The sequence below is a fragment of the Tachysurus fulvidraco genome, chromosome 4, assembly GCF_022655615.1.
Source record: "Tachysurus fulvidraco isolate hzauxx_2018 chromosome 4, HZAU_PFXX_2.0, whole genome shotgun sequence".
Taxonomy (NCBI): Eukaryota; Metazoa; Chordata; class Actinopteri; order Siluriformes; family Bagridae; genus Tachysurus; species Tachysurus fulvidraco.
The window spans coordinates 31,936,937-31,949,980 of record NC_062521.1 but is presented as its reverse complement, the minus strand read 5'-3'; the positions used below and the strand labels follow the sequence as shown (position 1 = coordinate 31,949,980).

At 38.9% G+C, this 13,044-nt stretch overlaps 1 protein-coding gene across 1 annotated transcript; it reads right to left on the bottom strand.

Annotated features, from left to right (window-relative positions):
* Positions 1–3,031: 3,031 nt before the first annotated feature.
* Positions 3,032–10,073, bottom strand: LOC113657058 (putative C-type lectin domain family 20 member A). The gene is made up of 5 exons (XM_047812856.1): positions 10,010–10,073; positions 6,993–7,364; positions 3,896–4,231; positions 3,708–3,799; positions 3,032–3,519 (listed from the first exon to the last, which is right to left on the bottom strand). Exons 1-5 carry the CDS (start codon positions 10,044–10,046, stop codon positions 3,400–3,402), a joined length of 957 nt encoding a protein of 318 aa, XP_047668812.1. The 5' UTR covers positions 10,047–10,073; the 3' UTR covers positions 3,032–3,399.
* Positions 10,074–13,044: the final 2,971 nt, after the last annotated feature.

The window sequence follows — 13,044 nt, the reverse complement described above, 5'->3', positions numbered from 1 at the left end:
TGTATACACTTTATACAACTCTAGCTTATGCACTAGCAGAGTTTTCATTGCACAGCTGTATGAGCTGGGAGTTTAAGTAGAATTCTGCTGTTGCCATGTCTACCACCATGTCTGTGCCAAACTGAAGCAAAAATAAATAAATAAATAAATAATTTGCATTTGTCCAGCAGGTGGCGGTGAAAAACAAAAAACAAACTACACCAGCGGTGTCCAATCTTAACCAGAAAGGGCCGGTGTGGGTGCAGATTTTCATTCCAAACAAACAGAAGCTACACCTGATTCCACCTGTATTATCAGTTGTTCTTGGCTTTTAGTATAGACTCTGGTGTGGCTTCTGCTTGGTTGGAATGACAACCTGCACCACACACTGGTACTTTGTGGGTAAGACTGGACACCGCTGAGCTACAGGTTTATTTCTGTGGGGCTAAAGGCATGTGTACATTTTGTACATAAGCCAAAACAAACAAAAATCTCCACTGGATTTTTCGCCATACCTGTCTGTGTATGTCGATCACATGTTAAGTGCAGAGCACATTTTCAACATTTGCATGTAGTAAAAGCCACAAAACTCACCAAAAGGAAATTCAAAGACAAAGAAAAGTTTTCAGGACAGAGGAGTTAACACTTCTTTGTAAACCAGAGCAATGATAAACAGATTTTTAACATCTGATGATTATGACAAACTGAGCCTGTTCTTCACCCTGAAAAAAAAGGGGCGTAAATAATAAGAATTATTATTATTATTATTATTATTATTATTATTATTATTATTATTATTATTATCTTCATCTTCTTCTTTTGGCTTTTCCCTTCAGGGGTCGCCACAGCGAATCATCTCTCTCCACCTATCCCTATCTTCTTCATCCTCAACACTTGCACCCACTAGCTTCAAATCCTCATTAATTTTATTATTATTATTATTATTATTATTATTATTATTGACAAACATAATCTACTCTACTAATGTATTTTATTTTTATTACTCTCACTCTCACTCACTCACTCATTTTCTACCGCTTTATCCGAACTACCTCGGGTCACGGGGAGCCTGTGCCTATCTCAGGCGTCATCGGTCATCGAGGCAGGATACACCCTGGACGGAGTGCCAACCCATCGCAGGGCACACACACACTCTCATTCACTCACGCAATCACACACTACGGACAATTTTCCGGAGATGCCAATCAAACCTACCATGCATGGCTTTGGATCGAGGGAGGAAACCCCCGAGGCACGGGGAGAACATGCCAACTCCACACACAGAAGGTGGAGGTGGGAATCGAACCCGACCCTGGAGGTGTGAGGCGAATGTGCTAACCACTAAGCCACTGTGCCCCCCCTTCTTTTTATTAGTTTTATTTTATTTTATAATTATTAGTGCTATTTTTTTGGTGTCTATTTTCTATTAGTGCTATTATATTGCTATTTTTATTATATTTAGGTTATTTTATTATATATTTTAAGGTGCTCTTGGAGCTGAGACTGCAGTGATCATGACAATATTCTCTTTAAATAGCCTTAGAGTAAATAATGTGTCTCTCATTCTCATACAGCGGTGCAATAAAAACTATACTAGTGCAGTGGCATAGATCTGTATAGAGTGTATAAAGAGGACATTTTATTTAGATAAAAGACGTTAACAGAAGACAAATAAACAACTGCAGTGTGGTGAGTATTGTTTGTGAGTCTGATGAGTAATGTGTATAAGTGCTTTGAATGGATGCTGTTCTGCAGAGAACCATGTCTTAGGTCATATCTTACATAACAGGGTAAACACCATGCAAACATCTAGTCATATATTCAACCCATTTGAAGTTCTTCATAGTAACTTAACATATGTAGCCAAAAAATCTACTAATTGTGAGTCAATTCATGAGTCAATTCCAGTAATTTTTGCAGATTTCATTTAAAAATGGTTGTTTCTTTAGACAAATCATTAATCATCTAAGACTTTAATATTCATTTTGATTAGTTGGAAGATCCTCTGAGAACAGCAGCTGTGTCCATTTTGGATTCAGTAAGTGTAAAACTAAAGGAAATAGAAATATGCTGAGAAGCTAGTTCATGCCTTCATGACCTCTAGACTGGACTATTGTAATGCATTACTAGGTGGTTGTCCTGCATCTTTAATAAATAGGTTACAGTTAGTCCAAAATGCAGCTGCCAGAGTTCTCACTAGGACAAGAAAGTATGACCTTTAACCCCAATGTTATCATCTCTACACTGGCTACCTGTTAAGTTTAGTATTGATTACAAACTGCTGATACATATCTAACTTATGAATTTGTGTATAATGTTAAACTTTTTGCTATATTTCTGATGTTCTGTAAAGCTGCTTTGATTGAATGTCCGTTGTTAAATGTGCTGTACAAATAAATATTAAATGAATAATAGAGATAAAAGAAAATACAAACTGAAATATTTGTGGAACGATAGTTCACTGTTGAATATTTTCATTATATCATACTATTTTACATATACACACACACACACACACACACACACACACACACATACACATATATATATATAAACATTTAGACTTCTTTGAGCAGAATTAATTCTGTATTGTCAAGGTGTAGAAAAGAAATGAGATTGATGAGAGTTTTTCAGTTTTTCTTTAAGTTCTACAAGAGATAAAAAGCTCACAAGTAAAGTTCTGATGATCAGTTCTTCATACATTCATATTTTCAGTAACAAAGAAATCAAAATGCACTAAAGTTTTTGTAGCAGTCTGATGTTCTCAGGACACTCAGAAACACTAAACTTTGTCAGAAATCACCTGGTTGTGTCCGGTTCGTGGTAAAATTATGTTCTTTCTACTTCTAGATTATTTCCCCAAAAGTACTCATTGGAACATTCAGATATTTACAAATCGTTCGGTAAACAATGCGGTCAGTATGTTTTGCAACAATAAGGTTGTAAAGGTCCTTTTTATAGGCCATCAGTTGGGACTGAACTAGCTGATATTAATTTACACTGATAAGTGGCAGGATTGCTTTCTAATTACTGATAGATCTCAGCTGGTGTCTTGGCTTTCCATACCTTTTTGCCCCTCACTTTCTTCATGTTTTCAATGCCTTTTCTGTTGTGTCATTCAATTTTATTACACATAACTTAAAATTTTCATTTGAACAGCACCTTTAAAAACATTTAAAACAACAGAAAGAAACCAAAACTAAACCGACTATCTATCTTACAGGCTAATGCAATGTTGTAATGTACACTTATGTTTTTGTGACAGCATTTACACAGACTTTAGTAACTCAGGGATCTTTTACTAGTAAAAGTTCTATTTAAGAACTCTAAAATATTACACACACTCTGTGTCCTCAAACTAAAAGTGATCAGTGCACTACAGAATATACACTATTTGAGATTTAGAGATCACAAGTCTCCCTAGTTAGTCACTGCAGTAATGTTTTCCTCCTCCTTGTGAAACACCACTCCATCTGGTTGCTTTCTCCATGTCACAGTGATGTTCTCAGCCATTCCATAATCCTTCAGTTTCTGCTTGAGCTGAAGAACAGAACAAGGGTTTAGTTAGTGAATGATGCAGGATGAGAATCTCTGGTGAGATGTAAAAATGCTACATAAGATGTATTATGATTAGACTACAGTCTGTTCATGTCTCAGTGTGATGAAGGCTCGATGTCTGGCTGCAGTAATGAGAAGGTGACTGTACACTGAGTGAAGATGAAACCCACCTTCTCCTCGATGGCTGTCATTATTGTAGGATCATTCACATCCTGACTGGACTTCAACTTCATTCTTATGATCTTCTGCTGTGTTGGGAATACTGGAGGCAGAAACAGAAACAAACAGAAAATTAACAGTAAATTCAGAAATCAACTTAAATTAGTTTCATATGAGTCTGAGTTTAATTTGAACTTACAGTAACAGAAGAAAGGCAGTATGTTTGAGCACTGTTCTACATCAGCCAGACCACCATTTAAATAGACACAACTTTTATTCTTCAGATAATCATCAGCGTTTCCAGGCGACCACTGAATTACGGACACATCGGTGGTCTGGTCTGTCCAATACCAGGGGTCTCTCACAAGGCCAATCCAAATCCAGGCCCAATAGTTCATTGCCCCAACAATAGAGTTTTCTGTTGCATTTCTTGCACTGGCCAGGTCTGTATAATGCTGCCTACAGTAGCTCTGAGCATCATACCACGTTTTAACCTGAGTAATTAAAATGTACCTTTCTGTAGCATTCTCCCTGTCTGTGAGAAAAACACATAATTAGATGTTGTTAGATTTATAGCATTTAGCTGGTGCTTTAATCCAGAGCAAGCAGATTAAAATGTAAACATGAAGTTTCTCAATAAAAATCAAAAGGTGGGAAAGAAGCAACTATGCATTATGTTTCCTTAACAACTCATTATAAAGATCACAAAAAAGTGTGTGTTCATAAGATAAATATTTGGGCCACCAAATGTAAAACATTATCACACTTTCCTCTGACTTTTGTAGCACTCTGATACATTTACATATCAAATCATATTAAATAATAGTTTTCGGTTGACCACACCCTCTTGGCATTTACATTGTGGAAATACACAGCTGGAATATTGAAAGTTTACACCACACTGTGCTAGTTTTGGAATTTGGTTGAGGTTGTTAAAAGCTGCAAGTGTCTTATGTGTCATATAAAAACAGTTTGAATCTGCAAAAATCTTTTAGTAAATCTAGAATCTGAATTAAAACATGTGCTAGTTATATATTGTCATATATATTATAAGCTTGGTTCCGAATGCATGTTTGGGACAACAGTGTCATCAGTACAAACAATGAATCCTAAAATCCTGAAAGTTTCTGAGTTGTAGTTTTAGGTATGATATTAATTTTTGTATAATATTAAACTTTTGTATGAATTAAACTTATACAGTATTTATATTTAAACCCAATTAACAATCCTGAGATAACTGTAATGAGGAAAAACTCCCTTAGATGGAAGGAAGAAACTTTGAAAGGAACCAGACTCAAATGGAACCTCATCTTTATTTGGGTGAAACTGGAGGGTGTGATTACAAACTGGTATAAACACAGAGTGATTAATAATGTCTTTTCTACAGTCATATACAGTCATACAGTCTGACAACTGTGTATTGATTAGGAGGTTGTTGTCCTCAGAGAGGAAATCTTCATGACACAGAAGCAATGGAGAGGAATTAGGACTATGAGGACTTTGAGGAGAACAACCTCTTAATCTAAATAAATAACATTCTGTAATTCATACTCCATAATTGATACATTTATGTTTATCAGGAAGTGCTGTTTACAAACCAAAAAAAAACCTGCCATCTATTTTTTATGCTGCTTTTTCATTCATCCCCAAGAAGATCATAGCCTCACAGGTCCGCCATGAAAGCCACACCTAAGGACCTCTTTTTTCTATATTCACTCTTTTGGCAAAGTTATATCCTCTCATGGGTTCTCTTACCACTGCTATGCTGATGACACCCAACTTATCCCCCCAAATACAACAGCTTCTGCATGGATCTCAGAATGTCTGGTGGACCTATCATCATGAATGATGGTTTATCAGAGGAAACTCAACCCCAGCTAAATTGAACTGCTGTTTATCCCAAGCGATTCATCCCCATATCAAGATCTTGCAAAAGTCCTACAAGAAGTAGGTCTTCACTCATAATGTGAAGATAGAAACCAGAGAAAAATGGCAGTGGTTCAGCACCACAGACAGCGCAGCTGACAGCACGCAAAAAGCTGCAGCACCAGAGTCAGCGGTGCTCATTTAGAGTGCAAGGCGGGGTTGCTGAATTCCTGCCAAGAGTGGGAAACCTATGTGGCACTCACCTTCTAGCTAGGAGACACAGCCAATGGGGATGGGATTACTAAGTACCTTATTTTTCTCCACAGATTTGCCAGAAGAGGAAGCGCCGCCTGCCTGCTGAGCCTGAACCATGCTCCTAGGGTCGAACTCCTTCTCTTCTCCTATGCTTTGGACTGGCTTGCACCTTTGCCTTTCTCTTTTGGAACTGCACAGTGTCCACCACTCCCCCTTTTTCACACCCTACATGATCAGGTTGTTCTAGTAAACTCTCAATATTGAGACTTTCACCTAACCCCATTCTCTGTCTGCCTCTTTCCGTGTCTGATTCCCTAGAGTGACCTACAATACCTACCTAGTACCATACACTGAGAGATGGTGGGACCTGTCAAGCAGTGCTAGTATATCGGAGGAAGCAAGGTAAATTGTGAGAAGTGACAAGAGTTTTGAAGTGAGAAAGGGCTGGTACATTTTTGGCTTTGCAGGCAAGCCCCTGTTTTGAACCTGATGTGTGCAGCTAACGGAAGCCATTGAAGGGAGCACAGCAGTGGCGCTGTGTCCACGAGCTTAGGACAGTTGAAAACAACATTTCTGATCATTTGCAGAGCCTGAATTGTCTGAATTGCAGTGGTAGACCTGACAGTAGTCCTGTCTTGAAATGTCAAGGAACTGAACAGAATTCTTATCAGAGTCCCGATTGGTCCATTGGTCAAAATACAACAGGGCTGATTGGGTCATGTACAAATGGTACAATAAACAAGGCTCAGAAAATTACAATAAATTTAACAAGACTTTGAACAATGAAACACAAGAGCTTAAATACACTGAATTGAAATGAGGTGAGAGTGATATGAGGAGGACAAGGGGAAGAGAGCAAACATGAACAAAAATACACATGGAAATATAAACAACCTAAAAATTATGAGAGACAACGCTGTTCATGCTGACAGCCATCGTGTACACTGAGAGCTTCAGTAATTACTCATTACAGCAACCTGCATTTCAACAGATATGTGTGAGTGTGTGAACATACATTTCTGGTGATTTTTTCCTTTTGATAGCAAATGATAATAATTACTGGAAAATGAGAACGAGCAAAAACTTCAATAAGAGAGAGTGATGCAAGCAGTTACAGTAACCTGTGAACAGAATAGTGGAAATGCTGTTTATATAATAAAAAATTTGTTACTCACCATCAAAACACAAAAAATGTAACAACCAGCTGCACGGGGCATCAAACCATTTCGCTGCACCTATGAAGCCACACACTTCGTTTCCATACAAGTTGTTAGGTTCCCCAGGGGTCCAGGGAGTAAAACCTCCCACTGACTCATTTCCAAAGGTCCAGTACCATTTGTTGATGTTAGTGTACATTCCAATCCAAGCACTGGATGAAAAGTATTGTGCCTGTGCTACACTCTGAAGATTGACCATCTCAGTGTTACTTTTGATGACCGCCAAGTCAGTGTAGTTGGCTTGACAGTAAGCCTGAGCTTCACTCCATGTTTTTCCCTCCTTGATCAGATAGTACTTACGAGATAGAGGCAGGACAAGGGGGAGAACTCCTGTGGAGAAAGTTTTTAATGTTTAGTTTGTTCCAGGCTTTCCTTTGTATTATGAATTTCCTTTCACAATTTGTTCACAAAATATGTAACCGTAACAGCCAAATCAACAGAATCCCTTCCTGCATGCCAGAGGTAGGTCTCACCCATATTCTACCACACTATTGCATGTTAGTCTTTTCTGTGCATTAGTCAATTCTGTGCTGTTTTTATCTTTGTTTTTTCACATTTTGCTCTAATTGAATTTGTTTGTATCTTTGCTTGTTCTTTCTGGCTAATTGGACTTTATTTCCTGTTCCTCTTGTTCTGTATTTTGCCAGAGTATTTATTAAAATGCAATTGTGCACATGGATCTATTATCCTCATCATTAAAATAACTATGCATGTACAAAATGAAAGCATCTTTTAATGTGTATATATTCATTTATCAGTGTTTATAGCAGGTATACTAAATGAATGTACACATTGTAAACAGTGATAAAGTAAATATAGTGTATAGATTGAATATTGCCTACAATTTCTTAAATTATTGGGAGGTAAGCAGAGTTCCCAGAAGAAACAACCACAAAGTAGAAGGTACTGACAAACTTTTACATTTACAGCATTTGGCAGATGCCCTTATCCAGAGCAATATTTGCTGAAACCACCTTAATATGGTTCTTCCCTCACTGCTGCATGAAGAACCACGTCTCTGTTCTCCTCTTCCTGAACATCCCTCATTTGCCCAACCACCACAGAATCATCAGAAAATTTCTGAATGTGGCAGAGAAATCTGACATGTTCTGAAAAGCTGTATTCAGTTTGGAGAGTAAGGGGGAACAGAGAACATGGTTCTCTGTTGTCCTCCTGTGCTGGTCAGCAGATACACAGTTTCCCAGCTGCACAAACTAGGATCTGTCTGATAGGAAGTCACTGGCTCAGGAGATCATATATGTGTCCACCTGCATTCTTCTCATCTTATATCTCAGTAGGAGATGGAACAGCTCTAGTCTCTCCAGGACTTTTCATGACAAGATGTGAAGGCTTTGGGTCTAAAATAATTCAGAGAGGAGGGAGGTGTCTTCTTTATAATAGGAACCTGGCAGCACTGGGGAAGAGCTGTTCCCCTCACAGCTGGTTGCTCCAAGTCTACTGGTACTGATTTCATCAGGCTCTGCAATCTTTTTGAATATTCTGGAAATCCCCAGGGGGCACTTTTCATTGACCTTGTTACCACCGTGGCAAAGATGAAAAAAAAGACATTACAATGCAGCCGACTGTGAGATGGAAATGGAGGCATTTCTCAAATATGAAACCATATTCACAGCACAGATTTTCCTTCCAATATTTGCTGAAACCACCACTGTCAAAGTACCATTTTAGTACTTGCTGACTGCTCAGCGTATGGTTATAGGAACCGGGGACAACTTGAAAAGCTTCAGCCGGGATTTTGAAGGTGTTAAAAATGCAGCAGATACGTTTACAGTGGGCAAACAACAATCTACTGGAGCAGGATGATTATGAATTTCAGGTACAGACTGCCGTCCCAGAAAAAAGATAAAGGATAAAAAAAAGTCATGCCAGGTGAGATGGCAGAAGAAGATGAGTCCAGAGTGGAGACATTGCATGCAGAGCTGACAAGACAAATTGAAGGCTGAAGATGTCAACTTTGGACAGCTATAGTGTAAAGTCAGTGAAGGAGTTCTCAGGAGAAGATGCAATCCTTTCACATTCTGATGAGGGCTTGGAGTTGGTGAGTTTGTTCAACTTGCAAAAACTGTACAATATGTTGCCATATCCTGCTCTCTAAATACAAACTTCTCACTGATGCCTATCATGTCATTGGACTCAGCTACAAATTGTTGAAAGAAACTTCTCCACATTGGAGCTTCATCTTTAAGACCAGACTTAGGACCACAATTAATCAGGAGCAACTTGAGGCTTTCATGTTAATGTCCACTCAGTGGTAGATGTTAATGTTGAGATCAGCAAAGTCTGCAATCTGCTGACCTTCTAAGCTGAAAGTTTTGTTTAACCTCTTCTGCAGTTAGAGTTCATTCATACGTGAGAAGGAGAGAGGACAGATCAGCTTTGGACATGTGATTACTGTGGGAAAGATTGTGGGTTAAGTGGAACCTGTAATTGTAGTGTCCATTTAGTAATTAATTTAGTCTATTATGCTGTCCATCATGTTGTTAATGACTTCCTCAGCTGTTTCACAGCAATTCTCACTCTATGGTCTCAAAGCAGAACTTCAGAGCCTAATTTGCCATTTGTGATCATTTCCTTATGGTCTTCTTTATAACAAACATTCTTTGGACAAAAGACCAGTATGTAGCTATCAGTAGAGCCAGGTTGTCATCGGACCATCTCAGTGGGGGAAGAGCAGATAAAGCATATGCACCCTTCACACTTGTGTATAGTGCTTTGATTATCTTGGTAACACAGTGACCAAGATAACAGTGACTAGTGGACAGTGAGCCTGGATACCAAGTTAAGAGTCTAATGATATATAGGGTATCACATACCATACCATACCATTTCTGTGTGAAGTAAACAATATCCATAACGGAAAACCTTAAATTCACTCCAAACACACACACACACACACACACACACACACACACACACACACACACACGCACACACACACACTGATATTTTCCTACCTGTGAAAAGCAGGAGTACAAACAGATGATGCTTCATTACTGATATGTTGCTGGAAACTTCACTACGAAATAAAAACATTATTAAATTATTAACACAATGTTATGTTAACACAACATAACACAATGTTATGTTAACACTATTTCTTTAATACACAGAAACACAAAGAAATCTTTTTTTTTAAGTTTAGCTTAATCAGTTATCAGTATGGTAGTGGCAACAGGGCATCAAGGCATCAAGGTTTGTAAATTACAAACAGCAAAAACAGTATAAAATAATTGAGCAAAAATAACAAGAATACCAGAATACCTTCTTGGTGCATGAACACATATGTTGGGAGAAAAATGCCATTGATCTTGGCCACATGTAAAAAGAGCTACATGTGAAATTGTCTTGTTGGTTAATGCATCAATTACTTATAGTTGGCCTACTGTCTTGTGGGGCCTTAAGAAGCGAAGAGAAATTGGAACTAAATTTCTTCTGCTGTGTTTTTTATTTCCTTCTGTAGTTCCCACAATTTTTTTGCATTCCCAGTATCAAATTGAATGACCCTGTTATTCAGCTTAGCTCTAAACAGGAAATTCATTTTAATCAAGGATGTTAAATCCATTCATTATATCCAATAATTATGTCTGCATGTGTAGACAATTGATAAGCTAAAAATAGGCTTTAATTCGGGAAAAGATGATTTATGCAGGAAATTTTCAAGGTAGACATGATAGGCTTTCTTTGTTGCTTTAGACCGACATTTACTAGCATTCAAAAATAAAAGAGGAGCAGCTTACTGAGGCTTTGGAAGAGCAAATGTAAATCTAGTTCAAATACTGCTGTCACTTTTGATTGGGACATCCTAAAAATCTTTTTTCCAGATAGATTAATTTCACAGATCAGCACAGTGAGTGGCAGCCTGGGCATGTTGGTCTGGCTTCCCAATGGAAGATTTTATGCATTCATACATTTGACAGATACCCAAATTACATTTTTTACAACTCTCAACCTTCCGATCAACAAGGCATTATGTGTGAAATTAAAGCAACTCATCTATAGACACTGACAGTTCTCAGATATATGTTCTGTTTTGATCCTGAAATGTTTCATGTTTTTATGCTGGCTTTAAGCCCTTCAATTCTGTTGCATCAAACTTGACTTTTGGCCTCTTTATAAAACGTTAACTGCAGCTAAACTGCCACTTGACAGGTCCGCAGTATGCAATTGGTTTTGTCTGCCCAGAAATTCATGTATATTCACCAGTCTGTACTGATGCATTGCTTACAACTTCAACCATATCAGTGAGAAAGATAGAAAACCGACTTTAGCACCATCTTTGGCACTTTGAATACAGTGTCATGCCATATGGGCTCTCTTGTACGGAGTTGTAAGGCTGGGCAAACATTAGCATGCACACCGGACAACATGGTTAATGCAAATTTAAACCAAAGTGGCTGGAGAACAACAAGTAAACTATGCTAAAGCTAGTCAGTTCTACTGGTGACACTTGCTTGACAGTTTACACAGATAGGCCTACTTTACCGTCTGCCAGAGGCCAGTGAGATCATTATCATCAGCAGTATCTAAAATTCGTTTCCACACTCAGAGCAGAGGCCATTGGATCTGTAAGGACAGTGACATACCACCTCTTGTGTAGATGCAATAATTATACTGGCAATGTATTTAAATCAGTGCTACCAGATTCAGACTTAGTGTAGATGTTTCCAGGCAGAAGGGATGCATTACATTAATGATAAACAAACATTAAATGGAAGCTTACCACAAATGTCAAAGGGAACAAGCACAAAGAAAGATCGTGGGTAAACGCAAGGGACATCCACGACCCCCGCCTAATTCAAGTCAAGGTCAAGAGGACTTATATATTTATATATATGGTTGAAATGAATAATGTTGCGGTAATAGTGAAATGAGACAACGTTTTTTCATGACCATGGTGCTACATAGTACAAAGTCACAGCTGCATAGAACAGCCCAGAGCTAAGGACTTAAGTAAGTTAGTCCTAGACACATATAGTGCATCTGTTGCAAACAGCATGAGACAAAAGTTCAGTTTGGTTCAGGTATTGAGTAGTCTGATGGCTTCTAGAAAGAAACTTTTACACAATCTGGTCGTGAGGCCTGAATGCTTCAGTAACCTTTTTCCAGATGGCAGGAGGGTGAAGAGTGTGTGGGGGGTTTGTGGGTGAAAAGTGTGTGTGGGGTGTATGAGGTCCTCCACAATGTTGTTGGCCAACAAATGCAGCATGTGGTGTAGAGTCTGTGATAGAGGGAAAAGAGGCTCCAATGATCTTCTCAGCTGTCATCATTATCCGCTCATCTCCTAGTCAGGAAGTCCAGGATCCAGTTGCAGAGGGAGGTGTTCAGTCCCAGCAGGCTCAGCTTCTCAATCAGGTGCTTAGAGATGATGGTGCTGAATGCTGAACTGAAGTCTATGATCAGCATTTGTACGCAAGTGTCTTTGTTGTCCAGGTGGGTAAGGTCTAAATGAAGGGCCGTGGCAATGGCATCATCTGTGCATCAATATGGATGATACGCACAATGCAGGGCTTCCAGTGAGGGTGGTAAATGGGTCTTGATGTGCCTTATGACGAGACTTTCAAAGCACTTCATTACAATGGGTGTGAGTGCAACGGGGCAATAGTTATTGATGCAGGACACTGTAGACTTCTTTGGAACAGGGATGATAGTGGTTGTCTTGAGGCATGTAGAAACTGTCTATGAAGACATTCACTAGCTGTTTTGCACACTCCCTGAGCATCCTGCCATGAATGTTGTTTGGTCCAGCAGCCCTCCGTGAGCTAACTCTGCATTGCGGTCTCCTCACGTTGGCCGTGGATAGACAAAGTACCTGATAATTTGGGGAGGGATGGTCTTCCTTTCTGCTGCATTGTTCTGCATGTCAAACTGAGAGAAGTTGTTCTGTGCATCTGGGAGGAAGGTGTCACTATGACAGGCATGTGAAGTTGTCTTGTAGGGTTTGCCAGATGTGACAGATATCTCTGCTGTCCTGGAAGTGGCTGTGGATTGT